General features: G+C 43.6%; 1 protein-coding gene across 1 annotated transcript; it reads right to left on the minus strand.

The window, feature by feature from the left end:
• Window positions 1-734: 734 nt before the first annotated feature.
• LOC140134810 (uncharacterized) lies at window positions 735-9,491 on the minus strand. The gene is made up of 2 exons (XM_072155462.1): window positions 9,325-9,491; window positions 735-6,768 (listed from the first exon to the last, which is right to left on the minus strand). The coding sequence occupies exon 2, from the start codon at window positions 6,738-6,740 to the stop codon at window positions 5,418-5,420; it is 1,323 nt and encodes a 440-aa protein (XP_072011563.1). The 5' UTR covers window positions 6,741-6,768; window positions 9,325-9,491; the 3' UTR covers window positions 735-5,417.
• Window positions 9,492-15,179: the final 5,688 nt, after the last annotated feature.

Raw genomic sequence — 15,179 nt, forward strand, 5'->3', positions numbered from 1 at the left:
TAATACCGTCTAGTGTTACGTTACAACATATTTTTTTGTTGCCTTAAAATATGCCAAACAAAATGCAGCAAATTTTTGGCTCATTCGCATAAGTTTTTGCAAAGCCACGCCCCCTTAGATATAGTTGTAAAAGCATCTTAGCATCTTTAGGCTGTAAACTGTCTCATTTTGGCCATAAAGCGGTTGATAAATATGCCTGATTGGCGATGAAAAGTGGAGCTGTATGGATCGGATGCAGCTTGTTACATTGCAGGAGAACTGTAATTGTTTTTCATGCATGTTTTATATTGTTGTTGTTCCTACTTTTCGGCTCAAATCTCCAGAAGCCACGAGGAGAGGCCTACAGATGGCGTTCATAAAATCTGCCAAAGCTGAGGAGAAAGATGCAAGACCAAGCACAAGCTCACAAGGTTAGGATTTTCTTCAGTGTTACCCTTTTAGATTTATTATGTTTCCTGTGAAAGTCTCTTCTGCCTGACCAGTCTCCAGATCCCCTTGAAAACCATATGACATGTAGACCGCCATCTTCCTTGGTGCCACTGACTTTCTAATGTAATAACCATTAATGTCTATGTCCAACTTTATCCTAAAGCCACACAGAAATACATTTTGGGTTTATTTTGGATACAAGGTTTAGCTAGAAATACTATAGGCTTTTCATTTTTTCTTTATTTTCACTAAATTTGTATTAAAAAAAAAGTGCCAAAACAATCTAGATGAAGAATACAAAGCCATCACGTAGAGCTAACTGTTCTGCTATAATGGATATATACATCATGGGTCGTTAAGGGGGTAACAAATACAGCTAGTGACTGGTTGTCATCTAGCCCGATTAATTAAATGCCAACATTCTTTTAGCTAAAAATTATTTTTCTCACATCCTATAAAAGCACCTTTATGTTATTAACAGGCATCAGGCTTTGTCCTGATCGGCTTGCCCCTCTCATTTACTCCTCCCCATGCCTTATGCCTCCTCACTATTCAGTACTTCATGTCGTGTGGCCAGGGTGATGTCATTGAAGGTCCCTATATGTCATGTATACATCTGATCACATGAAATCACATCATGCCTCCATGGACTTCAAGTTCTCCACATCCTCCATGTAGGCTGTGATTTCATGTGCTCAAATACATACATGTGGTAGATAAGGCAAATTTTAAGGGGGAAAGGACCCCTTCTGGTCACCTGAAATGAATTTAAGAGAAGGTATCAATGTAAAGAATTTAAAACAAACAGAGCTGTATATGTCCATAGTTGAACTACCGTCAGTCCCACAGCATGCCCTAACAGTGAGGCCTGTCAATCAGGAATAAGGAGGCAGTGCCCAAGATTTGAAGAGAGACAGAGCTTTCAGCCATAATAAAGTGGCGTGGTTCACTGTCAGAAAAATTGCTGCAATTAAGGTAGCTAATTGATATGGGTAGTACTTTTAACCCTTTACCAGCAGGCATTGCTGGTTTGGGGGGGGGGGGGGTTTCTCGGTCTTCTTTAAGAATATTTTCTCCAATGAAATAAATGAAATATCCCAACACCTGGGTTGCAGACAACTGTTATATTGAGGTTATAGTCATATACAATACTTGAACAAAAAGCGCAACCTAAAAAGAACAATATATATCATACAACATACAAATCATGGAATGCAGTGAGGATTAGAAGTATAAAATACAGGATTATAGACAATATTGTGTAGAAATACCATGCTCGGGCAAGAGGAGTTATCCTGACATCTCTCTTCTATTGGTTAGAGGATACATGTTGGCCTAGGGACCCATGAGATCATGTAGGGGCAAGATCACAAACTACTAGCCCCAGATTTTTCATACATGATCTTCTGTATAAAAAGCTGATAGTAAAATAAAGTTCTACATAATACTAAACCGCTTATGCACTTGACTTCCTGGGTGTTGCCTGACATCACAGGAAGCACTAGAAGAGACTTTTCAGCCAATCACGGGTTAGGGAGGCTAAGCGGCCCCTCCTAGTGTTTCCAGTGATGTAATGAGACACCCTGGAAGCCGCGTGGAGCTGGACAATGTTCTCATCAGCTCTGGCGATGGTGAATCTTAGTTTTATATACATGACCTCTCCATATCTTGAATTTTTTTGTCTGTCTTTGGTTCCGTTTGGGTCAGACTTTTAGCCCCCAAAATAATTTATTTTGCAACTAAAGTTATATTTTGCAAAATTATAATAAAAGGTGCCCATAAATGTAAAGTGACAGGTGTTTACGGTCCATTTCTTTTTCTAAACAAAATATCTCGAAACGTAATTAAGCATACAGTTACACAGTGTCCCTTAAAAGGGTGCTGGTCCTTTGAGAGAGACTGCTTTATGGTCACTCATCTTTGACCCCAAATGAGGGATTCCCTCTCTCAATTCACCAATGTGGTATCTGAAAATTGCTTTTTTATCATAACCTCAAGGTGAACTGGATAATAACAACAAAAATTATGCAACATTAATTTGCAACGTGGGAAATAAGCCAAAAGGTCCTTGGGCACATAGAGGAGTCCTTTGCACTTGTAACCTCCTATTTGTGCACCAGAACCCATGGTACAAGGAGAGAACAATTCCATACATACGGAATCGAATAAAGCTAACCATGGTAGGTTTATATCTACCCCCCTACACCAGTCATTCATCTGCTCTACTCTGCAGAAGCTTAAATACATGTACATGTTACTGAAGTATAAGACCCTAATAGGGTCACTCATATTACACCTATCCTGTTAAAATGTTTGCAGCAGGTCCTTGGCAGCAGGACTCGTGACTTCCTGTGATTTCCAATGTCCTCCTGGATTCTAGTGAATGGAGGGGGCAGTGCACTCATTACATCCAAAGAGAAAAAACAAAGGGTGAAAAAAAGCCAGATCACCACTCCGTCCAGGAGTCCTGGTGATCTATGGATCCACCAGAATCACTCTGGTGCACGTAGAGTTAGACCATAGCCGTTGGACACAATCATAGAAGAAAAAAGGAAAACTGCACTCATGGATGACTTTGGAGAATCTTTGCAACAATGATGCTTTATAACTCTTACATGTGCAACGTCCCTGCCAATGGCTTGCAACATCCCCCACAGGGGCCTAGCCTTTTCTTGGGGCTTGGAGGCAGGTTGCAAGTGGCATCACGAACAGGATAGGCCCCGGTGGGGGATGTTGCACATGCAACACGGGATAACAGCCTTATCAAGGCATTTTGACAATATATACATCTTACAAAGACGAATATCGCCGAAGCGCGTTGATCATACTTAAAACTCTTACATGCAACACGGGTCATTCTCAAAAATCCCCATGAGGGTCGTTTTCCCTTTTCTTCCCTCATTACATCCACATGTCCCTCCGACCACTGATAGGAGTGGTGATAATGGAGGGGGCAACCCCCTCCATCTGCCAGAAGCCCTCGGGACATGAGACGTCAAAGGTAGTGTTGGGTCACATGGTTTTTTTTACTTACCTTGTTAAAGCTTGCTATAAGTGGCCAAACCCTTTAAACAGTTTGTCCAGTAATTTTTGCTCTACGTTTATGCCAGCTGATCAGTGTGGGGATAGGGTGTCAGCCCTTCGTGAGCCAGTATTGATAGCGTACGGGTAGGCCATCAATAGAAAATTATGGAGAAGCCCTCTTCAGCAAAACAGTGATGTTCCCATTTGGTACTGGGTTACAGTTTCACCATATAGCTTATATTTATATATACTATAGCTTTCTCTTTGAACAAGCTTCTACAGGGATCAAGCAAAATCCATATCTACAACCAACCGTTATGTGGGACACATTTATACATTTGTAATTTGGTCACATTATATTTGGATTTTCTTTACCAATTCCTCAACAATGAGAACTGTAAGTAACACCCCCAAAATGACAGCTGCATAATTGCCCTCCTAGGTTTTCAATAGGAATATAGGATATAAAACTACTAGAGAAGGTATACATTTTCTAGAAAGAAAAAAGGTATATCACATAGATGAGTAATATAAAATCTACCCAGATTAAATTGACTTTCCATCCAGAAAATACAATTTGACCATATATTATGTCTGAATAGGCGACATACCTTGGGCACTGACTTTCATTATGCTCTGGGTGTACCCACTACTTTACCAATACTCCTTCAGGACTCTCCAAAAATAGCTGCTTTCTTCTTCAGGGATGTTTTAGTTGAGATACAGACATGCCCCCTCCACAATGGAGGCAGCCAGAGCAGAATGGAGGATACCAGGTATATTAAAGGAATCTACTACATGGGGCATTGTACACCAAGCACACTTACATGCTGGTGTGTGTCCCCTGAAACAGGATCTGTTCTTCCTTTACCTATTAATGACCTAGAGAAAATCGTATTTTACGGAGATGCATATTAGCTTTAGGGCCTCTTGTCTACATCATACAAGTCCTTTCTGACTCCGTTGTCTGCTACTTATGAAATCACCAGCCCTCTGGTTGAGGAGTGGGCACTAACGCGAACAAAGGCGTGCTTTATTATATAGTATCACGTAGACAGGAGCCCCTGAGGCTCATTTGTGTGCTTTATATATTGTATCACGTAGACAGGAACCCCTGAGGCTCATTTACATGCGTTATACATTGTATCATGTAGACGGGAGCCTCTGAGGTTCATTTGCGTGCTTTACATACTGCATCACATACACAGGAGCCCCTGAGGCTCATTTACATAATTAAAAAACATATTTCTCCAAAACAAGGTCATTAAAAAGATAGAGGAAGAAGCAGATCCCGTTTCAGGGGATCTCACCCTCCCCAGCGTGTAAGTGTGCATGGTGTAAAATATTGCACGTATTAGATTTCTTTTAACTTTTCATACCCAACATATAGTCTAATTCTGTTTTCTGAAAGGAGGGTCCACCTTAATGCTCAACAGGGTGACACTATGAATTAAAAGGGATGGTCCAGTGTAATTTCATTTTGTTAAACAGGCCCACATTGGGTTAAAAAAAAAAAAAAATGCAATACTTACCCCACCGCTAGTCCTAATGCTTTTATTGTCTCTGCCGGTCTCTACTTCTGGATTTGTCTCAACACACAGAAGTGTGACTTGCCAATTGATTGGTAAATGGGCATTTCAGATGTATGTATATGGGGTTTGTAAGGACCCAGTGATGGGGTATATGGCATTGGGTCAGTACAGTAAACTTTTAACCCATTTGTGTGCCTACATTATAGAGTTTTGATTAACTAGATATCCCCTTTAAAACGACCTCCACGGATCAGGATCAATACTCTGTTACTTCTCTTACTCTCTGTATACATGCTATAATTTTGAACCATCTCGCGTAGATCATGTAAATGTCTATTTTACCACGTGTCCATTATAATTTTTCATTATATTTTGTAAGGATACGATAAATGGAGATGTTAAGTGCTCAGTCCTGGGAAGTCTATGGTGATCTTATATCAGTGATTTTTTTTCTCCGATATGACTCTGCTGATGACGTGCAAGTTCACCAACATCTCGAAATCTGCGATGACAGACTTGGCAGTGGCAAGGTTTTCCACCAAAGTGAGTGTACTTGTGGCGGGTAAGATGGGAAGTTCTTTTGAAGGCTTTTCCGCACACCTTGCAGACGTGAGGCTTTTGTTGAGAGTGAGCGATACTGTGCCTCTGCAGATAGGAAAGATACTCAAAAATCCTAAAACACACTGGACATTTATAAACCTTCCTGGGTGCTAAAGATTTGGAGACCCCTGAAGGTGTACTATCGGACCACGATGTACTAGATGAATTACTCAAACCTATAGATCTAGGTTCTTCGATGACGACAGTGTAAGGCAATCCTTGACTGTCGATGAGCAAAAATCTCCTGCGCGTAGTGCTCCCTTCCGTCTTGTCTTTTTCTTTACCGTTTGCCACCCCCCGTTTTACGTCATTCGGTGGTGGACTTCTGTATTTATCTTTCGGGATGCCATGCGGTTCAGTCTTAAACGTAGCAGAACTGGCTTTATTACTATAAGTCACGGCACCACTTACAGTAGGCATATTCTTGTGTGGTAGCTGACGTTGATCGAAGGGTTTTTGGCATACTCTCCCTACGCTTCGCACCGTCATTACGCCATCACTCATCTTTATTCTTTTACATTGGTCGGTTGTATCAATACGACGTGGAATGTTATTTTTCGATATCCGCCTCGTATCGGAATCATGAAATGGAACGCCACGTTGGAGAACGATGTCTTGAGCGTGAAAATCTTCAACGTCTTGGAAGAGTGCTTCTTTTTTTATGATTTTTGGCTTTGTACTGTAAGTTGAACCTTCACTACAATTCATCTTTCTCTCTTGGCTAAAGTCTAGAGAGTTTCTTTCTCGTCTTTGTGACATATACGTGTGACCACCATCATGGACCAAGACAGGCAGCCTTTTATTTGCCACCTCAGAGGTTAACCTGGTCTTCGCCTCCACACCAGAAGCTGTAAGTGCTAAACGTTTTCTGGAGTCCATAGAGTTTGACGTCGAGTCAGGCCATTTGTCTACAGAATTATTGTAGAATGCCTTCTGTTGTTGGACACGGGCTTTTATCAGTTGGCCATGCTCATTGGTTCTAAATCCATTGGCGTACATAGTATCTTCTACCTCAATAGATTCTTCCTTTAGTGGAATAGTATTTGAATTCTTGAGTATTTCTGTAGATACATACTTTCCATGATTTACTTGGAGCATTTTGGAGGCAAATATTCTTTTTTGGGGATTCCTGATTTTGAAGCTAGTGGCTGCCATCTTCAGATTATATCAGAGTATAAGAAAACTACAATATAATATGACACAGTTAGTACATGAAACTTTAACTTTGCAAATTAAAAAAAGCCATGTATGGGTTACATCTCTTTTTAGAGAAAGCTTGGAGCGTAGTAACATCTCTCAATTCTATTTTACAGATTACTTAGACCTTCCCTTTCATGGGATACAGTTACTGCGGGACCCCCTAAATGGGCTGTAGCCTTACCCAATTTCAAGGTCAATTTTATATTAAACCTTATATTCAAAATTAGATGTCACCGACTAATTTATATTCTTCTGGTAAAGGTGGTGAAGTCGGTACGGACATCTATCACCATTTATGGGATCGTAGTATACAATGGGTCTGGAGGGAATTACAGGATAATATATGCAGTACATATGGTATTACATTTCCCCTAGATAATGCTTGGGCTTTGTTTAATATCCTCCCATCAGCACATGATTGTATCCCATCCTTTTATCAATTTACGGGCATCTGGCAGCAGCCACTAGGAAAAGTATCTTGCAGCATTGGTTAAATCCAGATGTCCTGCCTATTTCTTTGAAACAATCGAAGGTGAAGTTTTTGTTTAAAATGGAACGGTTGAATACCTTAAAAGGGTTGTCCAATTGTTTTTAAAATTTTGGGGGCAGGCTGGTTAGGGACTTTAAAAAAAAAACCCCCCTGTACTCACCTCCTTCATTGCTCCTGGCGTCCCGTGCCGTCGTCTCGATGTGCCCCTGTAGAGAGCGCAGTTTCTGTGCCCCAGTAGACAAACAGGGGCGAGGCAACGAGGGACACCAGGAACAACGGAGGAGGCGATTACAGGTCTGTTTTTTAAAAAACCATCATCCCGCCCCCAGAATTTTAAAAACAATCAGAGAACCAGGAATTCTACCACCAGGATCAAGGACTGTAAACCAAGCACATTTACATGCTAGTGTGCGCCCCCTCTGTATCCACTCTTCTTTTGCTTTGGTTTTTTTAAAAAAAAAAAAATTACTTCATAATTATACAAATTATGAGCGGCTTCAGGATCAATTAATATCTATGGATCCCAGAGCCCCTCAGGCTCATTTGCATTATTTTTAAAGCCTTTAAAAAAAATAAATGCGTGCATAAGAAGCTAAAAAAAGAGTGGATCCTGCCAGACGGCACATATCTGCAAGTTAAGTGTACTAGGTTTACAATCAGTGATCCTGGTGGTAGGTTTCCTTTAACAGACAAGGAAAGAATAAAGCGCTTCTTACTGCTTGGGCCCTATGGATCAACCATTTATCTTTGGATCTGCAGGCGCAGTGTGAATACACCAACTTGAACCAACCAAGAACTATTACCAGGGTGTGATCCTATAAGGACTACCTGAGGTCGATATTGAGTCGCTTCTCTTTATATCATTGCCGTTTCTCTTTTCCCCCTCTGAAATGCACACAGGGGAGGGGGTATGGGTGGGGGTAGGGAATGTTTATCATTGATACCTATGATATCTTTGTAATATCAATGTAATATGCATTGCAGTATTGTTATACAAGTCGAGAAAAAGATTTATCATACGCTGGCACTAAGTTTGTCAGCATACAATGGTGCCCCTGTACAAGGGTATAAACCATAGTTCAGGAGGATCCCTGAAAAACAGATTCCATAGGGATGCAACTGGCTTGTGAAAATACGGAAGATGTCTTTCATAGCAGAGAACCGGCTTGGTTGAAAAGAATTTAGCCTAAAAGTACATGAAACGCTTTATGATCATTGATTATCTAAAAAAATATGCTAACATCTAATTTTATCCAAGATTTAAATGAAATCTGTAATTATGAAAATGCAGTACAACTGTCAGACAAGCTTGACAGAGTGAGCTAAGCAAATTGTATAGTGTCCTATCTGCAGGCAGCATGTTATAGAGCAGGAGGAGCTGAGCAGATTGTATATAGTGTCCTATCTGCAGGCAGCATGTTATAGAGCAGGAGGAGCTGAGCAGATTGTATATAGTGTCCTATCTGCAGGCAGCATGTTATAGAGCAGGAGGAGCTGAGCAGATTGTATATAGTGTCCTATCTGCAGGCAGCATGTTATAGAGCAGGAGGAGCTGAGCTGATTGTATAGTGTAATATATGCAGGCAGCATGTTATAGAGCAGGAGGAGCTGAGCAGATTGTACATAGTGTCCTATCTGCAGGAAGCATGTTATAGAGCAGTAGGAGCTGAGCAGATTGTACATAGTGTCCTATCTGTAGGCAGCATGTTATAGAGCAGTAGGAGCTAAGCAGACTGTGCTATACACCCATGTTATAAGAATACGCTACTGCTCCACTATGAAGTAGTCTTCAGAATGAGTGTCAGTGCAATACAATACATTACACATATATATATATATATATATATACACACATACACACAACTAGATTATTCCGTACATAAATACACTGCAGACTAGTACAAGTACAGGACGTTATACAATCTATAACCGCACACTGATAATACACTATTCTGCTTTAGTATAAGGACATATAAACACACATGCAAAAACATCAAAAACTCACTACACACATACAAATGTTAAGAGCGACACATGTGCAGCTCATACCGCGGAGCATCGAGGGGCTGCGCTCTCCATAACCGGGGGTAGTATAACACAGCATTGATGTCTGTGCATGGAGGCTGTTTGTGAACAAAGCCAGTGCACATGTGCAGAAAGTCACACGTCATTGGACAGAGCCCTGGTGACATCCACAGCATCACTGTGTCACATGACATGACTACTTCACTGCTAAGGACGCTATTGGTTCACTGTGATAGCAGTGATGTAAATCCCATCATCAGCTCACATGGTCCAATAGAAAGGAACTGTGGGCAAAGTACAGCAGCCATCTTTATTCCTGGAAAAGGAAGTCCAACAAATCCAGAAATGTCAGCCTTCCCAGAGGGAGAAGCGTGTGACGGGTCACGGCAGAAATGGGAGTGACTTTTCCTAGATGGAGCTACATAATATGTCTTAATATTAGACCACAATCCGGCCCCTCTAACACATAAAGAACAGCGAAAGCAAATACTTTCTATACTTTCACTTTGGCCGCGTTCACATATGATTTTTTGATTCCGTTTTGAAACTGCTTCTACGATCGCACTTTGAGTTAACGTTGAGTTTACCTCGCATTTACGTAGACGCGTTTCAGATTCAATCAAGATGCCACATCTGGACGCAGGAAATTGCGGCACCCTTTAAGGGAGCGTTCACACGGTCAGTTTTTCAGATGCAGTTTTCGCTGTCTAAACCAGGAATGGAGTGAAAACAAGAGAAAGAGTAGCACTTCTCAATGATATGAGAACAGACAGGGATGTCTCGTGTCAGGAGGGTGCCTTATAGGGGAGACAGAAAGTGCTGGGAGCCAGGGACATGCTGAGAGTTGTTGTTCTCACCTCCTACACCTTGCATATAGCTCATGTCAGCTCATGCTGGCACTTGTAGTTCTTTCTCTTTTTGCCGATAGCTCATAATAACCACTTGGAGGTGCGGTAAGTTGGAGTTTTACCTCCTTCCTGCAGTGTACTTTTATATACAGTTATAATAGACTAGGCACGCTGAGAGTTATAGTCTGTGTCTCATTATATCCTTCTTCTATATTGCTCCTTGTTATCCCATAATAATAGAATGGACATGCTGAGACTTGTGGTCAGTTTTCCCCATGTCATTCCTCCCTCATACATTTCCCTGTGATATCAGATAAGAGCATCAGGTACATGCTGGTACTTATAGTCCAACCCCCCCCCCCCCTTATATTGACTTTTTATATCCCAAATAAGAAGAATGAGAGTGCTCCAACTTGTAGTCTGCAATACCTCGCTTTAATGTTACCTTTTGAAATTATATTGCTTGTATTACCTCCTAATATCTCATAATAAAGAGCCTTAATATGCTGGGACTTGTAGTTCCAACTCCACATACTATTCACCCTATTGATATCCCATAAGAAAAGCCTGGGTATGCTGGGAATTGTAGTCTGCTTTCTCCGTTTATATTGCATTTTTCATATCCCATACAAACATTCTGGGCATGCTGGGACTAGTAGTCGGCTTCCCCTTGGTATACCTCCTTTTTACTTTGCCTTCTGAGATATTGTAATAATAGCCTGCAAATGCAGGTTCTTGTAATCTGCTTCCCCTCAATATATACCCCACCATGCCCCCTAATAACCAATAATAAGAGCCTGGGCCTACTGGACGTTGTATTCCACTGCAGTCCAGTCTGTTCCCCTATTGTATTTTGTTTCTTGATAATCCACGATATTCTCGACATGCATGGAGAGTAGCCTGCTAACCTCTGTAGCACCCCCTCTCTGTATTGTCCCTTGATCTCTCATAATAGTAGCCTAAACATGCTTAGACTAGTACCTTTGTTATGACCCTCCCTAGATTGTCCCCTGATATTTTCTTATAACAACCAGGCTAGCCTGATATTCACTTTATATTGTCCCTTTAAGTCCCTTAAAGAAAATCTACCATCCAACAGTAGACCCCTAACACTCAAATGATCATCCAATGAATTGGAGTCCAGTCCTATGTTTTTTTATATCCAGGAATGCCCACAATTTGTAGAAAAAAAGTGTTTTAGAAAATATGTAAATAAGCCTGAGGGGCTTTGGGGGCGTCAACGGAGCCCAACTGTATGAAAGGAATATGCTACTAGGAGATTTGCAGAGAGCTGGGTGACATCAGCGGCTTTCTGCCTAGAGTAGGGGCGGCCAGCCTCAGTCTGGAGGAATGAATAAATGAAAAGTCGGCAGAGCACTACATATTTTCTAAAACGTATTCCTCTACAAATTGCAGGAATTCCTGAATATGAAAAAGCATAGCAAAGGACTCCACTCCAGGGCGCTGTATATGTGTGTAAGGGGTCTACCATCACGGCCGGATCTTTGTCCTTGTGCCTTAGAGAAAGCTTGTTCCCGATGTCCTCTGCGTTTATAGTGATTTCCCGTTGTGACCTTGATTCCGTTCCTGACTTCACTCCTTTGCTGCCTGTCCTGACCTTCAGCTACATCCCCAAACCTGATCCCGTGCTGCCTGTCCTGACCTTATGCCTGTCCCAGACTCCATCTTTGCCTCACGACTCTGTACCTTGCCTTGCCCGCCACCGGACAAAGTTGCGCCTGTGGATCGACCTGGTGGTATCACAAGGTCTGGGTGCCACTTAGACTCCACTACCAGATGTCAGGCTGCTCTCCTCTGGGACAGGAAAGACCCGCTCTTCAAGGAAACTGCCGGGGCGTCTTCTGCTGCGCCCGCCCTGCTGAACTTGTGTCAAGGGGACTTATCTGTCAGTGACTATCCGGTTCAGTTCCGTACCCTGGCTTCTGAGCTAGCCTGGAATGAAGCAGCCTTAGTCGAAACCTTTAAGAAGGGACTCTCTGGACAGATTAAAGATGCTCTGTCTGCACAAGACCTGTCATCTACTCTGACTGTGCTAATCTCTCTGGCCACTCAGATTGACATCCGGTTTACTGAGCGCTCTGAAGAGTAGCTTCTTGAACAAGTGCAAGTCAGGACCCGATGTCTGCATTGCCTGGCTCCTGTCTTCCAAAGACCACGTCAGCCACCTTCCTTGTCAGCTGCAGAGAAACCGATGCAGGTGGATAGAGCTGGTCTGTCTACCCTCTATTGTGTCCTGTCCGTCATCAGTGTCCGGCAAACGTATACACCTAAGGTTCCTGGGAGAAGCACCCCTAGGTGAAAACAAAGCTTCTCCACGCCTGAATTTTCCAGTTCTACTCAGCTTTGAAACAAGTGGTTCGGTTCAAGCTCAGCCTTTCTGGACTCTGGCTCTACGGGGAAACTCGTGGATGCTGCCCTGGTCTCCCAGCATCATTTTCCCGTCGTTCGTCTAGAAAAGCTGCTTATCATTTCTTCTGACAGTGGGCAGATCCTCAGTGACTCGGTCCAGTACCATACCAAGCCAAGTCTATGCAAATTGTGGCGTTGTACAAGGAGAGACTGTCATTTTATTTGCTCCCCTGCCCTACGTCCTCCGTGGCTGCAGCAACATGCTCCAGTACTTGACTGGGAGACTGAGGAGTGTCACGGATTCACCCGCGATCCTTGTCGTGGATCACAGGCACACCCATGCATCTCGGTGTGGCGCGGACTCACGTCTCCAACAATCCTGCTTCTCGACTGGGCGCCGGCTCTCCTAGCCTTAAAAGGCCAGCGTCCTCCTGATTAGCGCTGGCTAATCTGGCTCACCCTTATAATTCGGCACCTCCCTTCCTGCCTCGCCGGATCTTCAGCAGCATTGTTGGAACTTCCAAGGTTTCCAAACCCGCTTTCCATAGTGGTTTCCTGTAGAAGAAGAAAGCCCGTCAGCGTTTCCAGGCACCTTCGTGTTTCCTGTCCTCCAGCGTTTCCAGATGCTTACGTGTTTCCTGTGTGTCTCCAGCGTTTCCAGACGCCTCCGTGTTTCCTGTGTGTCCTCCAGCGTTTCCAGATGCCTCCGTGTTTCCAGCACTCCTCCAAGGACCTGTACGTTCCTGTCTGCCTGGGTTGTGTGCCAGCTGTCTGCTTGTTTGCCGTGAGTTCCAGCTCTGTACTCCTGCTGTCATCCCAGGCTTGACTGTGTCCTACACCCCCTGTTTCCCTGGCTGCCACCGTGGGCCTAGTCGCATCCGCGGAACGACCTAGTTTCACCCCGCGGCATAAAAACCATCCCACTTTGCTGTGGGCTCTGGTGAAGACCAGGTGCCACTTACACTCCGGTCCCGCGTGACGGCTAGTACCCTCCTTATCTCCTGCGGTGGTCCAGAGGATCCACTGGTCCATAGACTCCTCCTTCTGGACTCTTCTCACAGAGACTTTCCTCCCTGATACTCCCAAGTACGTCCCGTTGTCTGTGTACCAATAACAGGGAGATTCTTCGTTGTCTCACGGCTCTCCATCCGGTCCACTATGTCTCCTGCAGAGTCCTCCAAGCCTCTGGCGGGTCTTCCCGCTCCTTATATGGACTATGCTGATGTCTTCTCAGAAAAGCAAGCAGACATTCTCCCACCTCACCGTCCCTATGACTGCCGCATTGGCTGCTGCTGACTATGTCTCCTCCACGAGGTCGGGTGTACCCATTGTCTGTGCCCAAAACCTACATCGGCCTACATCAAGGAGAATTTGCAGAAGGGATTCATCCGCAAGTCTTCTTCTCCTGCCGCTGCTGGATTTTTCTTTGTGGCCAAAAATCGCAGAACTTTTTGATAGTTTACGTGGTGCCAAGGTTTTCACCAAGCTGGATCTGCGGGGGGCATATAACCTTATCTGTGAACGTAATGTATGGAAGACTTCAATACTTCCAATACCCGAGATGGACATTTTGAGTACCTTGTTATGCCTTTTGGACCCTGTAACGCGCCAGCAGTCTTCCAGGAATTAGTCAATTACATTTTTGAGAAACCTATAGTATACCTGTGTCGCGGTCTATATTGATAATATCCTGGTCATCTCCATGGACCTTGAGTCCCGCCAGTCTCACATACGGCAAGTTCTCAGGCACCTAAGGGCCAATCGGCTATATGACAAGCTCGAGAAGTGCCAATTCCATCAGAACAGTCTTCTGTTCCTGGAATACATTATCTCTGACAAGGGACTACAGATTGATCCTGCCAAGTTGTCTGCAGTACTTCAGTGGCCTCATCCAGTAGGACATCCAGTGCTATTCAGAGATTCCTGGGCTTTGCTAATTATTATCGGTAGTTCATACCACACTTCTCTTCCTTCTCTTCTCTCCCATTGTGGCACTGAGGAAGAAGAACACCAACACTAAACTCTGGCCTCCAGGGGCTGAAGAAGCTTTTTCTAAGCTGAAGTCTGCCTTTGCCTCTGCTTCCATTCTCACCCGACCTGATACTGAGAAACCGTTACTGCTAGATGACACCTCATCTGTTGGTGCTGGAGCCGTTCTCACCCAGAAAGGGCCCAAAAGTCAAAGCTTCACCTGCGGCTTCTTCTCTAAGACCTTCTCAGCTGCAGAGAGGAATTATTGCATAGGTGATTGGAGACTTCTGGCTATAAAGCTAGCTTTAAAGGAATGCCGTTATCTTCTGGAAGGAGCTTGTCATCTGGTCTATATCTACACCGACCACAAGAATCTCCTGTATCTCCAGGCTGCTCAGCATCTCAATCCGCGACAGGCTCGCTGGTCCCTCTTCTTTTCTCGGTTCAACTTCTGGATTCACTTTTGTCCGGCCGAAAAGAATGTCCAAGCTGATGCCCTCTCTCTTGCCTATGATGTTGTTGGTGAAGAACAAACTCCATGACATATCGTTCCTCCGGAATGACTGGTTGTTGTTCCTGTGGACCTATGGCAGCTTCCTCCTGGCAAGACCTGTGTCCGACCAGCTCTTCGGAAGAGGATACTAACTCTGCTCTCGTGTGACTGAGCCCCTTGGGGTGCATAGATCTACC

Source organism: Engystomops pustulosus, chromosome 6, assembly GCF_040894005.1.
Source record: "Engystomops pustulosus chromosome 6, aEngPut4.maternal, whole genome shotgun sequence".
Taxonomy (NCBI): Eukaryota; Metazoa; Chordata; class Amphibia; order Anura; family Leptodactylidae; genus Engystomops; species Engystomops pustulosus.

Excerpts from the sequence above, each read along its gene's own strand:
- LOC140134810 (XM_072155462.1), bottom strand. The coding sequence starts at position 6,740 with ATGGCAGCCACTAGCTTCAAAATCAGGAATCCCCAAAAAAGAATATTT.